General features: G+C 44.3%; 1 protein-coding gene across 7 annotated transcripts in view; it reads right to left on the bottom strand.

Annotated features, from left to right (window-relative positions):
* CEP170 (centrosomal protein 170) overlaps nucleotides 1–16454 on the bottom strand; it is a 556616-nt gene that overhangs the window by 111153 nt on the left and 429009 nt on the right. For all 7 annotated transcript variants that reach the window (XM_069234469.1, XM_069234471.1, XM_069234466.1 and 4 more), the window contains one exon: nucleotides 8018–8188. In XM_069234469.1, coding sequence (XP_069090570.1) covers nucleotides 8018–8188 — 171 coding nt within the window. The remainder of the gene's footprint in view (nucleotides 1–8017; nucleotides 8189–16454) is intronic.

Here is a 16454-nt window from a genome sequence, read left to right as displayed (position 1 = left end):
CTTGACCCCTGCTGTCCTCGGCCTTGCCTTCACCTCTCTCTGGCCTGGGGAGACAGCGGCTGTCAGGAAAACCCCAGCCGATTGATTTAAGGGCTGCTTTGACCTTTGTGATCGGCCCTTGCTGCCTTGCCGTCATTGTTGGGGCTTTGGACAAGGAGAGGCATCACAGGCAGGATAAGGAGTGGTGGGGGTCATGGCTGTTCTGGGATGGGCAGGTTTTTTTCTTTTTTTTCTGCTGGGTTGAGGGGCGGTGACTTCCTCGGGGCAGTAGGAACAAGAAGCAATTTTATTAATTTTGTTGTGCCTTAAACAATTTTGCATTGTGCTATTTGTTCCGTATACTTTTGGGCCAGCAGATGGCAGTATTGGTTCATTAGTAACAACCCAGCAGCTGAGAGTGTTTTTGTGAACCTTTTTACATTTTGCCTGGTTGAAAGTATTTATAGCTATTAATCCCCTTTTTTATTGTAGTATTGTTCGTTTTTGTTGTTGTTGGGGCAGCTGTGTGTGTTAGGGCATTATTTTAATCAGACATGCCACTAAAACAGGTAAAACGTAAACTTGATGTGGAGACCGTTATAGGGCGCCTAGATGCTATGGACCGGGTGCTAGCCCTCATACAATCAGTTCTAATCTCACTGGCACAGAAGGAGTCTGAAGGCAGTCAGTTGGATGGCGAAACTCCAGTAGTGGGGGAGGACTCGGCAGCAGATCAGGGCGGGCACCCAAGGCGGGCGGGGGTCCCACCCAAATCAGCTTTTCCCCCATTTCCTAAGAGGGATAAGCAGGTTACGCTCAAACTGCAGTGAAAAAAACCCAGCCCAAAAGAGGTCACTCGCTGGGGGGGGCACCTGACCCCAACATGCGACAGGCAGAGACACAATCGGAGGTTGCAATCTTTGAAGCCCTGCCAGGCTCAAGCTTGGAGGGAGCCAATTCTGTAAGCGAGTGGGAACCTGGGGGGACCTAGTTAGTGGCTTGGCAAAAGTGCTGCCCTGGCTAGTAAAATTAGGCAATGCCCGGCAGATGGATTTGCCAATTGAGGAGGACTGAGCAGTGGGTATCAGTGAAAATGTGCAAGGGGCCACAGCAGAAACACGAGAGCCCCCTAGGGCCACGGTGACCACATCGTACAAGCCATCCCCCCCTTCCCCAAACCTACATCTTCCATCGCCCCCACGGTGGAGGGGGGGGGCACCTTTGCAAGTACATCGCCAGCAGAGACATTAGGTGAGGGCGTTACCCAACTAGGTGGGACACATGATCAGGTGTTTTAGTCTAGGGATCAGCTGGGCTCCACACATCTAGTGAGATAAGGGCAAAAATTCAAAAGGGCGCATTAGTGGATATTTTTGAGCTAACAATAGTGAAGCCGGCTGATAAGGAGAGTAAACACAGTGAAGACTGTTCCCATAAATGGAGGAAACCTAAGGTAGATGAGACTATTATAAATTGGATAAAAAGGTTTACTATTTATAAGTCCATTCTGCTAGAGAAATTCCCTGAACTAGGTCCTCAGACTGCATATTATTTGGATAAAATAGTGGGTGCGCATGACGAGTTTGAAGGATCCAGGTAGAAAGAGTATGATAAAGCGTTCAGGTTGAAAAAAGTGTCAAATCCTGCTATGTGCTAGGATCAGACTGATATTAATGCATGGTTGCGCTGTATGAAGCTGAAAAAACCTCAGGCCAACGTCCAGTCTGTTTTTCAGGAGCCCACAGCCAGCAGGGATCGCAAAGGGTCATGTTGGGCATTCAACAAGAAGGCATGTTCTAGGCCACAGGGTTCCTGCAAATTCAAGCACAAACTGCTCCTTTTGTGGTATGGCAGGGCATCCTGAGTTCAAATGTTTCAAGAAGTACAAAGAAAAGGGTGGGCAGAAATGAGGATCATTTTTTCTTGGTCCCTGGGGATCCTTCACCTGTGTCTCTCTTGGCTATGAACCCTTGGCTTAATTTGTACTCACAGCATGAAGTTTCCCAACTGTTGTATGAAGGTTCCGCTATGGTTTCAGGATCCCAGCTTCAGGGGTGCAAGGCCAAAAAATTTGTAAAAACCAGCAGTCTTTAGACATGGCACAAGAGGTAGCTAAACGCAAGATATTGAAGGAATTGGGTTTGAACAGGACTGCAGGGCCATTTGACAGCCCCCCACTTGAAGTTTTTGTTTGCTCCACCCTTGCGTTGGTTCACAAAAAGGACCCTGGTGAATTTCGGTTGATACAAAATCTCTCAGCTCCACACGGAGCCTCTGTGAATGACGCAATCGATCCAATGCTCTGCTCAGTCAAGTATGCATCTCTTGATGGCGCCCTGTCATTACTAAGGAAACTGGTTCAAGGGACACTCATGGCAAAAACAGATATAGAATCAGCTGTCAGACTTTTGCCAGTTCACACCAATGATTATCACCTGCTGGGTTTCCAATTCAGAGGGAAGTTTTATTCTGACAAATGTATGCCGATGGGTTTTTCAGTCTCCTGCACATATTTCAAGCAATTTAGTACCTTTTTGGAATGGGTCTTTACACAAGTTTGAGGCTCATCAGCTGCCATTCATTATCTAGATGACTTCTTGTTCCTGGGACCGAGCAGCTCAGAAAGGTGTGCTTAGTCTTTTGGCTGCATTCAAGTCCTTGATGGATGAATTTGTCATCCCTTTAGGTCAAGAAAATACGACAGGACCAGCCACATCCTTGGTATTTCTGGGAATCTAAATCGATTCGGTGAAGGGGGAGTGTAGATTGCCCCTGGATAAAGTTATTGCTTTCAGGGCATCCTTAGAAGCCTGTCTGGTGGCCAAGAAAGTCATCCTGCGTCAGTTGCAGGTACTGGTACTCAACTTAATTTTGCCCTGCAGATCATTCCAATGGGACGCCCTTTCTCACACTCTTTTGCTCAGTCTATGTCTGGTTTGAGGGAAAAACATCATAGGAAACGTTTCTCTGCTGAAGTAAGACATGACTTAAGGATTTGGTTGGCATTCCTCCGGGACTTCAACGGGGCAGGGGTATGGCTGGACCCTCTGCGGTCCAATCAAGAACTCGGTTTATTTATCGACTCAGCGGGTAGTAGTAGTTTTGGGGCCATTTTGGAGACCAGGTGGTGCGCCCAGGCCTGGCCTCAGTCTTGGCAGACATCCGGGTTGGTTAAGAACATCACCTTCCTTGAGTTATTTCCTATAGCTGTGGCACTACACATATGAGTTGACCAACTTTGCAATCAATCTATGGTTTTTTGGTCTGACAATCATGGCGGTGGTCCAAAGTATTAATTTTCAACAAGCTAAGTGCAGAAGGGTGTTAAGACTGTTGAAAGAGCTGCTGTTGATCTGTTTGAAGAATACCATTCTTTTCCAGGCAAAACATGTACCAGGTATTTTTAATAACGCAGCTGATGCACTGCCTCGTTTCAAGTTACAGGAGTTTCGGCAATTCCACCCAGGGGAGACCACATATTTCCTGGGACAGCTGTGGAATCTTGGAACTCACCCTTGGCAGATCTAGTGGCGGCCAGCCTTGCACCAAAAACAAGAAGGGCATATGAGAATTCATTCAATAGTTACATAAATCACACATCTACCAAACCCCTAGTGCAGCCTGGCACCTTGAGTAGTTGATTGGGTTTTCTTGAGCTTTTGCAAAGTCAGGGTAAGTCTGCCGCGAGTGCCAGGTGCCACATCTCAGCCATAGCCTTTTTTTTTTACAAAACTGGGGTGGGGGGGGGGGGGTGCAGATCATTCTCAGTCTTTCCTTATCAGACAGGCACTCAAGGGATGGGAAAGTTTGGAAGGGACTATTACCGACCAGCGGCGCCCCATTGACATGGACAAGCTGGAAAAGATCTTGGGAGTCCTGGCTGGGATCTGTGACTGATTTTGAGGCCACTCTATTCTCAACAGCCTTCGCGCTTGCCTTTTATGGACCTTTTTGAGTCTCGGAACTTGTGGCCAGGTCTAAGCAGGACATTCACGGTGGTATTTTTGTGACTCATGTTCTTTGTAAAGAGGGGATTTGGTAATTACTATACCACGGTCCAAGACAGACCAGTTGGGAAGGGGCCAACAGTTAGTACTAGGGAGGGCCTGTGACTTCCGTGGTTGCCTAATTCGTGCAGTTCACAGGTTCTTGCAAATTCGTCCCCAGGTTTCTTCCACCTCACTAGGTATCAGTTTTCCCATGTACTGCGCAAAGCCTTGCTGGCGATTGGCATGCAGGGCAAATTTAGTTCCCATTCATTAAGGATGGGAGCGGCAACATCATCTGTGGGGTCAGGACTCAATGCGGAGACTGTCAAGGTGATTGGGAGGTGGAAGTCAGATTGATATAAGCGTTATGTACGCCTTCATATAATCTAGGAATAATTTTTGGCACACGCCAATGATGACATGTGTTAACTGATTCTTCTTTTTGTTTCTAGCACCTCTCAGTCTTCCATTGTGCACATGGCTCCAGCCAGTGTTTGGGTTATTGGACATTCCTTTGTGCATCAGGCACGGCCGTTCTTCAACCTCTACCACAGTTGGGCACAGGACACAGGTCTCCGGTTTCTTTGGATAGCAAGAAGGAGTCTGCGCCTTGATGGTCTTCGCCAGCTTGTCGAGGAGGATCTGCGCTGGCGGCTACTGCCGCCGGAGCTCATCATACTTCACGTGGGAGGCAATGATCTGCCAACAATGGGAGGGAGAGCAGTTTTTGAGGACTTGATGGTGGAGATCTCCTGGTTAGCAAAAAGGTGTCCAGGGGCTATCATAGCATGGTCCCATATCACTCCTAGGCGGATTTGGAGGTCAGGGCGCTCAACGAAGGTCCTTAACGAATCAGTCAGGCGGCGGAACAGCCACAGATTTGGGACCAGTGTGAATTATTTGGCTATTTGGTTGAAGTAGAGGAAGAAACGATTTCTCAACTTAATTGTAATGTATCTCATTGCCTAACCTGAGCTAGTGTGCTTTATAAAAGGAAACAAATATTTAAGCACAGGTTTAGTAAACAGGCCAGAGTGTATATTTACAGAAGGCACCAAGCACTTATGATTAACCTATACATGAGTTGTTAGTTACATCTGTATTTTCATACAATTGCATTTCTCCAACAGATGTTACTTCACTTGCTTTGGTAAACTGGAGTAGTGTTACAACAAGATGGACATGTGTGCAGATCATCAGACTCCTATTTCTTTTAAGAAGTATGAGCTTGCAGTCCACCATATAAGCAGTGCACTAGCACGAATAACTCAATACCACCAGACCTTTATTCACAACAAAAAAACTTAAGAATTAACGGATGCAAAAGGCAATATCCAAGAATTCATCCAATGATAATTTCGGATAACAGAAATCAGCATTATCATGCCATAACAACCCTCTCAACAGTTTCTGTTGCCTTGTCTGAAAAGAATTCTCAAGCTGAAAGTAACATTTTTAATTTTTGTGAATTAGCATCTACAAGGAAACCATGGTTTGTAGCAAAGATATTTTCACCCCTTTAAAATAATCCCATTAGGAATGTGAATTCCATTTTATTTCCTCAAAAAAAGTAATTTGAGGGAGTAAAATAAGTTCACTTAAAAAGTTTGACTGGAACTCTACCTGCTTGTTTTCTAGACAAGCTAAGATTTGGACTAGTATTTTTTTTTTTACAGCAGTTATGAAACTATCACACATCTGGTGGTGTGAACATGTGTATGTAAAGCAAATTTGCCAACTGGAAAGTAGGAATGGACTGTATGATGCCACGAGTTGCATGGAATGTGCACAGAAATATTCCATGATGGAAAAATTTGAAACTTCTTATGGAGGTTTCTCTCAGGATGAAAATGGGGGATGCACCTCAGAAGTGCAATGTTGTTTAGTATGCAGTCAAATGAAAAACTGCACTAGAGCTGATGTAATTGAGATAATGAACAAGCCCCAGGGTTCTGGTCTTCAAATTAAACTAAGAATCCAAGATAGCTGCCAGTTACCCCACTTCTTCTCCACCTACATAAACAGCAGGTAGAAGCGGAGCAAAGGATGCAACCGGTGTGCCGGCCTCCAGCAATACGAGAGGAAAGAAAATACTATGTAAAGAAAAATATATTATGTGGAGAACTGCCCTCCTACACAGAGCAAAATGATTTTAAAAAAAAGCACCCACAGTGGCAATCTCTCTGAGCAAAGCAAACATTAATTTATTGCTCTTCTTCACATCTGTTTTAGGACAATGGAATTACAACCTTCTTTCTATATGCATCCATGCTTGCTGAAAGCCTTTGACCTACAATTACCATAAATAAGGAAGTGTATTCACATTCAGCCTAATTGCAGCAGATTTCATCTGTTTTTATTACTCTGTATTTATTTCAAGTGTACCATGTTATCGATATCATGGGTTGTGTGATGTTTAATGTCACAAGTTATGTCATCTGTGAAATTATGAGCAGTATGCTAAGAGGTTATGGTTGCAGTGCTCACCCTAAACGGAGTTTCAGTGTTGTTTAGGTTTTGGCACATGACCATAATAAACCTTTAGTTGATTTAATGTTGGGTACTTACTGAGAACCATTACGTCCCCTAACAAAAGTTTTGTTAGGGAATGTGTATATGTATGTATCTGCCTGTGTGACATATGATAAAGACAATGTATAGAGACTATTGCAACTGTTTTCAATCTACTCGTCTACAACATATCTATTCTGCACCAGCAATACCTCCAGAGTACTTTAATTTCAAGAGACTCTTGTACTCACAAGCTAAGAACCGGTGCCCTTGCTATTAAGCCAAGACTGAGGGACTCACTTAAAGAAAGACTAGCAGCTTTCCAGCCTGGAATAGGCCCTTCCACTTTCCCCTACTATATTTAGACATCCAAAATCATCATAGCAGAGATTATTTTGGAAAAGTCGCTTTAATCAAAACACTAATGCCAGACAGTCACAACATCACAGCAGCTTCCACGTTATTTCTTTGCAGAAACAAATGCCCATAATCTATGTATATGTCTGCCAAACAAAATACCAATGGTCTCGACATGTAGGGATTTTTCCCCAGCAACAGGGGGTCACTGATTATATTTCTCCCGGTAAAACACTGTAGTAGTGCAGCAGCCAACAGAGAAAGGCGGGAGACTCACCAACACAGCATCCATTGCTTGTTGCTCCTGTCCCCCACTGGACCCCTACAAAAGCCAAACAGACTATCTTTCTGCTAGAGCAAGGAAGAACAGTAGGAGTCACACAGGCGCCAGAAAGGGATGTTGCATATAATAGAGATTTCTACAGTTTATGACTACCTGAGAAAATCTCATTACGGAGAAAGTCAAGTCACTGTTTGGTCCTGGAGGTCATGCCACATAGCTTGATCTATTTTCCTGAGATTATGAAATGATAAGATGGCAGTAGACAGCAGGTCCTTGTCATACAACAAAGCAATGTTGCAGTGAATAAGTATGCCTACAACACTTTCTCCAACACTTGAGACATATGCCCCGCGTTTATCAGGACTATATTCCTTTTTCTTTCAGGTCTATGGCAAAGGGGCAGTGGGGTAGGACGAGGCATTCCATGAAGACGCTGGAAATGAATACAGCTGATTCCACAATTGATATGCCAACATTCTAAACTCAGGTAAAGCATGCACACCAGAGGAGACACCTGAGTAAGAGGGCATACTGCAAGTCTGTTATGCTTTCATACGGATTCAGAGAGAAATTAGTCACTCCAATGTGGACAAAGAAGTGAGACAGATGCAATGAAGTGCAAAGAAGTAATGGTGAGTGGCACCGACAGGACTGGGCCTATATGGTGCAAAATGCATTAAGTTGGTGTACTCAGGATTTCCCATTAGAGTTTCCTGTTGCTTTAACCAGGAGTTTTTCTACTTTGGTGCGTGTCAATTCCACCAGAACAAATGTTGTTGAATAAAAGATAACCCACCCAGTCATTTAATAGCTTCAATTAGATGCAATTATACAACTATTTTGCAAATTCCAACATCAAAAATGTCCACACTCCAAATTCTTTATGGTCTGTACTTACTTCATCTCTGCTCCATGTCTTCCTCCTAGTGATAGTTTGGGGTGGGTCAGGAGTCTCTTTTGTCTGAGCTTTCGCATCACCCACCCGTCCATTAGCCTCTGGAGGTTTGGCGTGCACCAGTGGAGGGATTTTTCTGAAGTTCAGACTTTCATCAAATACACGCTCAACCAACTGCAGGGAAAAAAAGAGAATTGCAGGTTAGGTAAAAATGGGGTTTGTAATTGAGACTGAGCATTTCACTCCTAATCCAATACAATCAAATTCTCACAGAGCAAGTTAAACGTTTACTTTCATGTATCACACCACAACAGAAGAACGTTGGAGACTGTGAAGGAATTTGACCGAGCTCATTTTCCTGATGAAAACAATTCATGCATACACTCGGCTCTTCGCAGCTTATTTCAAAACGTTAGTCAAACTCAATTAATTCAGGTAAACATTTAGGCATTTCTTTTTTAAAGCCTTGTTAAAGCACTCTGACTTTTGTCTGACACTCATCGTTTCAGCAAGAAGCATACTTTTTCGTCTCAAAGGAGAGTTCTGTAATCTCTAGCTCGATTAATCATTTTGGTTCTGAAATCATTGGAAAAAATCAAAATGTACCACAGAATGAATAAGGTAAAGTAGCAAAATATAACTGGGCCTCTAAAGTCAAAGTCTGCTGTATTACTAGCAATTCCTTTGTGGTAGACGAATACTTTAGTAACAAGAGAGTTTAAGAAAAGGGGCATTGTGTACTCTTGATGAACTTGATTTTCAGACCCTCTCACAATGCCAGTTAAATTACTGTTAGTGGTGATAGGCATATACAAGTCAAAAATTTGGAAGCGAAGGGTCAACCTTTGCCCTTCCATTTTAGAGGAAGGCCTTACATGTGCTGATATTAGCAACACTGTCTTCCCTTCAACAAGTGCTTTCTTAGGTTTAGAGAGCTGATATTGTACCAGGTGTAGGAAGACAAATATGGTAAATAAAGTGTGCTCTTTCAGTGGCAACCTCGATCAAAGTACTACACAAAGAGTAGCACTTAAGCCACGTGTTGATTCATAATGTAAGTGCAAAGAAAAACTGACCAAAATGATCCCGGACATAAAACTCTACTGATGTAGGTTTAAGCAACCCTTAACAAACTTCCAAAAGAAAAAAGAAAAAAAAGAAAAAAAACATTTGGTCTTTCATATTCTAACCCACATGGCAAGCAGCAAGGTAAATATTTCATTGGTAATGTCAAACAAAAAAGGTAAGTATCCATTTTTATTTTATTTTTGTAAAATGCAGGAGGCTAATTTATGTAAAAGATTGAGTGAACTTCAAGTCATGAGTAAACAATATCATTTAAATGACCTCCTCATCCCACTTCCAACATTTAGACGTTTGACCAGCTCACAAGATAGGCTTTCGGTTACAAAATTAAACTTCCATATCAGGCTACACAGATTCTAGGCCCTACTCTCGATCTGGATGGGAGTATGTATGGAGGCTTCACCCCACTTCTATCAGCATACCTTAGGCAAGATGGCGACTCTGTGAATTGCTACCGTACCTGGAGACTCAAGGGGGGTGATCCTGCTCAACAATGGGGTCCTGACCTGTGATAGCCAAGCGTCAGAAGGTTGCAGAGTGGCCCCCACTAACTGCTATTAAAAGCCTCGACTAGGAGTAGACGAGAGAGCTCGGGTGAGACTTCCCTACCCCCTGCCGCAAAGAAACCAACTGAAGCCCAGTCACATCAACTTCCCCAGCCATCAGGACATTGACCGAGGAGCCACTGCACAGGGGAGAAACACAAGCACCTGCCCGATTCCACTGCTGGCACATGGCCTGGAGAAGCCTCTACCATCCCTCGCTGAACTCAACATTCAACCGGATCTCCCTGGGCCTGGAGCTACAGTGGGGTGGGGGAACCAGGGTGTGGGGGGATTAGGTCAAAGTACAGCACTGGGATCTTATGTGAAAACCAACAGACCCAAAAGGGACAAGGGGTGACCCCACACTGACTGTGCCACTGCCAGGACTGGGAGATCCACAAGAACATCTGGACTACACATACCCCCTAATCTACAAGGGACCCAAAGTAAGGAGTGGCACATAGCTGCCTGCACAACTATCATAGCCTAGCCCGAGAGGCGCACCTTACATGCAACCCTTTGGAGGGCAAATCACCTTGGTGGGGGTCAACCTTGTACTCGAGTAAGGGCTGCTGAGGACTCCCTCCACCCTGTGGACCGTAGTCCTGCAGCCCAAGATTAATCACTAACAGGTGGAATTCGCTGATCCCAACGAGCAGAGAGAAGTCGGCCTCCTACCGCTCGCCTGAGAGTGGAAGCACTGCCTACCCCACACTGTTGGAGGTGAGTGCATCATGTGGAACCTACACGGATGACGACTAGCACATATGGGTGCACCAACTACCCTTTCCTAACTCTACACCATCTCACCAAATACGCTTAGGTTGGCCATCCATGACCCTTGACTCTACTCCCACTATGCACCTGGTGCACTATATCCATGCCACAATGTATTGGGAGATCGGCTCCCAAGTCTGCTAATTGCCCCCATGGACTTCTCACTCCACAAGTGGCCCCTCGGACACCTTAACATTGTCTTTTGCACCAAGAGCACACTGCCTTCCATCACTAATTCTGGATCCACAACTGATACACCCCATGCAGGAATTCCTTGCACCATCATGGGTCCCCACTCACGCTTCTATGCGCCCTGGACTGCTACTGACTCAAGGGCTACCATATTTCGGCCCTAAGGCATTCTGTCAGCTCTCAAATTCCAGAGGCACTGGCAGGCGGAAAACCTGAACCTGCCTCCAAACAAGACCTGACACTTGACAAGTTTCACAAGACAATCACAGGGCTCGGCTTCAAACTCTTCAACTTCAACACCAAAATGAATATCCTGTCCATCAAAAAAGTCACTATGCAGCAACGTTGCAGAGGTACACAAATGCCTGAAAACTGTGGACAAATACCAGCCTCAAAGAACTTAACAGAGTGTCTACATTGTGACACAACCACAAAAGTGAAGTACACACAATCTGGGAACCGTAATAAACCAATAAGGGTCACCAGAGGAGTCAGGCAGAGATGTTTTTTAGCCCCTTTCCTGTTTTCATTTTATATCAACTCCCTAAATGCCATTTTAAAGACATGCAGTAAAGACGTTCCCAGAATTGGCACCCGAGCAGTTACGGTACTTTGGAAAGCAGGCGATGCCATTCTTTTAGCGTTAACAGCTAACGGTCTCCAAAATCTTCTTAATGGTTCTAACAATTTTATGATGAAGCTAAATTTAAGGGTGAACCACCAAAAATAATCAGTAACAACCTGTGGGCATAAATGCTCTAGACGTTTTAATATTGGGGGAAAGCCTATAAAAAAATACCTTTTTTTAAATTATTTGGGTATCTTGTTGAATGCAAGTGGGTCCTGGGAGCGGTTAATGAATCAAAGAACACGAAAGATGGAGGCCGCTTGTCACCTGAAATTCAGATTTGCCGAAAGAATAGGATATAAACCAGTAAAGGAGATGATTCAGCTTTACAGGAGAAAGTGTTTTCGCTTAATGTTTATAAAGCAGGAGTGTGGGGGAATGTTGTCCCAAGAAGGTTGCAAATAGCAGAAAATAAGTTCCTTTGTAGACTATTAGCAATACCCCAAACTACCCCAAAGCTTTATTACACACCTTTTTGGAGGATTTTGTCAGGGTAGCTCCCCTACTATTATGCTTGAAGATATGGAGCACACTCGAGGCCAATTCTCAAGGGAAGTCCTGGAGAACTGCTTAAATCTTGATAACATGCTGCCATTCCATGGTTGGCCAATGTCAAAAATAGTCCTTATAGCTTAGAGCAGTGGTTCCCAACCTTTTCATTTCTGTGGACCCCCACTTTAACATTAATGAAACCCAGGGACCCCCACTGAATCATCATTAGAATCCGGGGACCCCTGCCTGAGTCATTACTGGAAGCTGGGGACCAAATTTGTCAATATTTGTTAATATTTTTTAATTTTCTAGGCTCTCCCGGACCCCCTGAGAAGGCTTTGCGGACCCCCAGGGGTCTCCGGACCACAGGTTGGGAACCACTGGCTTAGAGTTAAGAACTATCTTTTAATCCCCTGAAACAATAGACCCTCAAACAAAAAAAAGGGTTAGAAAGTTCTTTGCTTCATCTAGAGAGCAGGGCCGAATTGAACGGTTCATCAGCAAGGGTGGGTAACATTATTAGGTATATCCAAATCCCTATTGTTTCTGGTATGAAATTGTATTTAACATGGATACATAACCCTCAGTACAGATTTTATTTAACCAGGTGAAGGATAAGTAGGGTCCAACGTTTAGTCGCTTTTACCTTGGCCATTTCTTGGGTCACTTTTTTTCTCATTGTCCAGTGATGCTATCTCTTCACAATCAACAGCGCACTTTATGGTATTCTGGAGATTGTATCATCTAAGAGTCCAGTTTTTATGCCCCATTGCGATGCACAAGCACTTTACATCATACAAGGATGGATCAGGGTATTTGCAATCCCTATCTACACCTGAAATCTGTTTCTCTGTACTGAGCTATATAAAGGCTGCTATAAAATTAAGGGAAAACTATGCAGCCTAATTTTGCACTGTCTACAATTTGAACGCAGTTACGTTTTTATTATTGTAAATATTATATTTAGTACTGTGCTTTTATGGCCACTAATTTGGCAGAATAAAGGCATTTTGATGAGGTTGATGACCTTGACAGAAGTGAATCAGCAACCTAACTAGGTCTCAGAGCGCTGACATCTCCAGCAGAACATCACACACCTTGAAGATTCTTGGTGGAATAACATATGTATCCCCTAGTCGCGAGAGGAGGTTGGGGGAAGCAATATGGTAGCTTTCCTGCAGTCCATTTGCCGCAGCTCCTTCACATTCATTTCACTGAGGCACTGCAATATCTGAGAGCAAACAGGCTCAGCTTGAGTGGCTCCCACACCCCCCTCAACCTAAGGTGATTATTGCAGACCTCCTCTGGCACAATTAGGTATGGATCATCCTACACGGCACAAGGGCCCCTTCAAACTGGACGGCCAACAGATCCACATCACAGTAGTCTTTGCCCATGAAATGGGACTAAAGCACATGAATTTCTTCCAAGCCCTTAGGCCCTGTTTTCGCCGGCATAACATCAAATTTGTCCTCCTCAATCCAATGATGATTCTTATTACCTACAAAAGCCAAATGTCAGAGTTCTATGATCTAGATACCCTTGCAGACTTCTTGGTTGCAGAATGGCTCACAATGATAGAGACAAAGCTCGAAGAACGTGCAATTGGAGACAATTCTGTGTACATTAGTGGACAGGACCAAAGGTGAAATAAGGCAGACCCACAACAGACTCTGCATTTGACATTACTAGACATCGGACAGGTCTCAAAAGAGTGGGTAAAGACCTATCCCAAGACAAAGACAAATCGCACTCTCCGCTGAAATACTGTTAGAGCAAGGTCATGGTGACCACTAGTGAATGCTCCTAACCTTCCCGTACCGCACCTTGGAACCTCAGTGGAGGGAACTCCTGCATTTGAGGACATTCACTCTCTGAATCTCTTGAACCCTAGAAAGTGGAACTATGAATATTTCATAATTCTGTACTTTGGCAATTTGCATTTCCATTAGTAATTTTATTGGTGACTGTCATCTCCACTGGCATGTTCCTATGCTCGTCACTTCCCATGGGATCCCACTACTGGATATATGCACCCAGTGATATAGCGAGGATGAGCTCTACAGGCGTGATTAGGGACTCTTCCTGCACCATCATACCTTATGAGATGAATGGTATAGACCACTATGGCCCAAGGGTGGGAAGCCAAACATGTGCTCTGTACCCTCCGTAATTAGCTGAGAACACTTTTCCTCCCCTATGACATCTACCCCATGTACAAGAGGCAGCACCACTAGGAGGCCCCCACAGAAGGCGGGTAGTGGACGTAGAAGTCACAGAAAAAAGGTTAGGATGTTTTTTGTTTTTTTCTTTTCCCTTGCTTTCTCACATCCTCCCTTTCTCTTCTCACTACTCTTCTCTGTCCTTGCCACTAATCAGAGAGTATGTCTCCTATAGCTCAGTACGGCGACAGATCCCTGGAGATGAGTAATACCACTGTCTTTATCTCCCACACAACCTAGGACCGGCTGGAAAACTAATCTACCACTAGTTCATCATCCCACATCCCTAGAGGGGAAATTACTATGCCCACTTTCACCACCATCTGTTGACATACTCTACCCAAATGTAAACTGATTAAATAGCTATGTCAAATGACAGAGTCCTGACCTACTTCAAACACAAACACACCAATATTGCACTGGTTCAGGAGATACTACTTTCCCCGATGGAAGCAGATAACATGAAGAGGGGATGGGTGGGAAGGTTGTCCACAGCTCAGGGGACTAACCAAGGGATGCTTACCATCCACCTTACTTGACCACAGCGAAGAAATACAGGGTTGCCATATTCCTTAGTAAATGTCTCCCACAAAAAAGTGTTCTGAACCTGGACAGACCTGAAGGGTAGATATGTATTTGCTAAAATGAAAACACTGAGACACACACTGTTCCTGAGCTCAGTCTATGCACCCAATGCTTGTAAATCTTAATTCCTGATGTGCATCTAGCGACTGCTTACAGAATTTAGACCTGAAGGGTAGATATGTATTTGCTAAAATGAAAACACTGAGACACACACTGTTCCTGAGCTCAGTCTATGCACCCAATGCTTGTAAATCTTAATTCCTGATGTGCATCTAGCGACTGCTTACAGAATTTGGTATTAAGAGGGTGATCACAGGGGGAACTGGAACATTGCAATCAACCTCATTCTTGGCCCTAGAGGACCACTAGCGTTTACAACACAACAGACAAGGCCATCTTGAAAGATGTACTCACTGACAATGGCCTCAGACATTTGGAGTCTCTCCTATCCCCTGTACAAAGAATAATTTTACTTGAGGGTGGTCCATAATACATTCTCACTGACAGACTAATTTCTTATAAGAGGTCACCTGCTGCAACCTCCCATTCCAAATGGATATCTTGCAGGGTGAGATCTCTGATCAATGTCTGATTAGGCTGTCTATCCACGTGGGGGCACAGGTTGCCTGCTAGCAGCTGATGGGGAATGAATACTGCCAACAACAAAGCCACCGGAAATTAGCGCTTTCTGAAATTACATATTCAGGTATACCACTCAGAGAATGCCCACTCAGTAGTTGCCCCAATATTTTGTGAACTGCAGGCAAGGCCACCTGGACAGGCCTTCTAATAAGCGAGACTGCCATCAAAAGAAACTCTTATTTGGCTGATAGGTGATGTCTGAATGTGGGTTATACGCACTGATGTGTGTAATGAAACTTCTCCCAACCAGAAATAGCAACACTTAGAAGCAGATAAATTTGCCCCTAACCAATATTTTACCTCTACAGCAAAGAGGGCCTTAATAAAACTTAAATGGAAGCACTACAAGAGGGGTGAAAAGCAGGTAGGATGCTAGCCCTTCACCTGCACCAAAGGGTGGCCAGTTGGTGATCCCAGTTACCTGAAACCCACAGGGAAAGCTACTCACTGATTCAGAGGACATCTCAAAAGCATCTGCCTCCTACTAGGAGTCCCTCTACTCTGCCTCAACTTCTATAAATCACAAGGAGGAGGACAGTTTCTTCGATTACCTCCACCTACACTTTCAGAAGGTCTTGCACTTGACAGCGAGATCACATCAGAGAAGATTGGTGAAGCTATTCCAATCTGCAACCCTGGGGAATTTTATAAAATCTGTAAGCCTCTGATAGTTATGTTTCTCCATGGTGCCTTCAAGGAAGCAGAATCCTCCAACTCCCTGGGCACCATTTCCAAACTGGCCATTTTTAACTTACTGCCAACATTAAAGACCCACTAGATTGTGGAAGTTACTGGTCCATATCTTTTACCAACATGGATGCCAAAGTCCTGACCAAATGTTTGGCAAGTAAGCTGGGCAAGGCCATCCGGGCCCTTATCGATCACTCGTGGGTAAGGCTTGTACCAGAAAGCTCATCCAGGAATCACTTTAGGACACTTGCACACCTAAAATGGGCCTCAGATGAATCACACCAAGAGGCCCTAGACGTCTCTTTAGCATGGAGTCAGCCTGGTCATACTACTTTAAAGTGCTCTATCGGTTCTGTCTGGCTTAACATTGCGTCAAAAAGGTCAGATTTTAATACTAAACACCTGAGGTTCAATTAAACTGTGGTGGTTTCTTTTGCATAGCTTCCCAATTAGTAGAGGAAGACAAAAAGGATATGCCTTTTCTCCTCAGCTGTTTTGGTTAGTCCTAGAAGCACTGGCCCTGGCAATTTTTAACTTGCATCAGATCCATGGTATCACAGCAGTATCACAGTCCCTTGTGC

Source organism: Pleurodeles waltl, chromosome 5 (assembly GCF_031143425.1).
Source record: "Pleurodeles waltl isolate 20211129_DDA chromosome 5, aPleWal1.hap1.20221129, whole genome shotgun sequence".
Taxonomy (NCBI): domain Eukaryota; kingdom Metazoa; phylum Chordata; class Amphibia; order Caudata; family Salamandridae; genus Pleurodeles; species Pleurodeles waltl.
The sequence above is the reverse complement of the archived record's forward strand: the minus strand, read 5'-3'. Positions and strand labels throughout refer to the sequence as shown.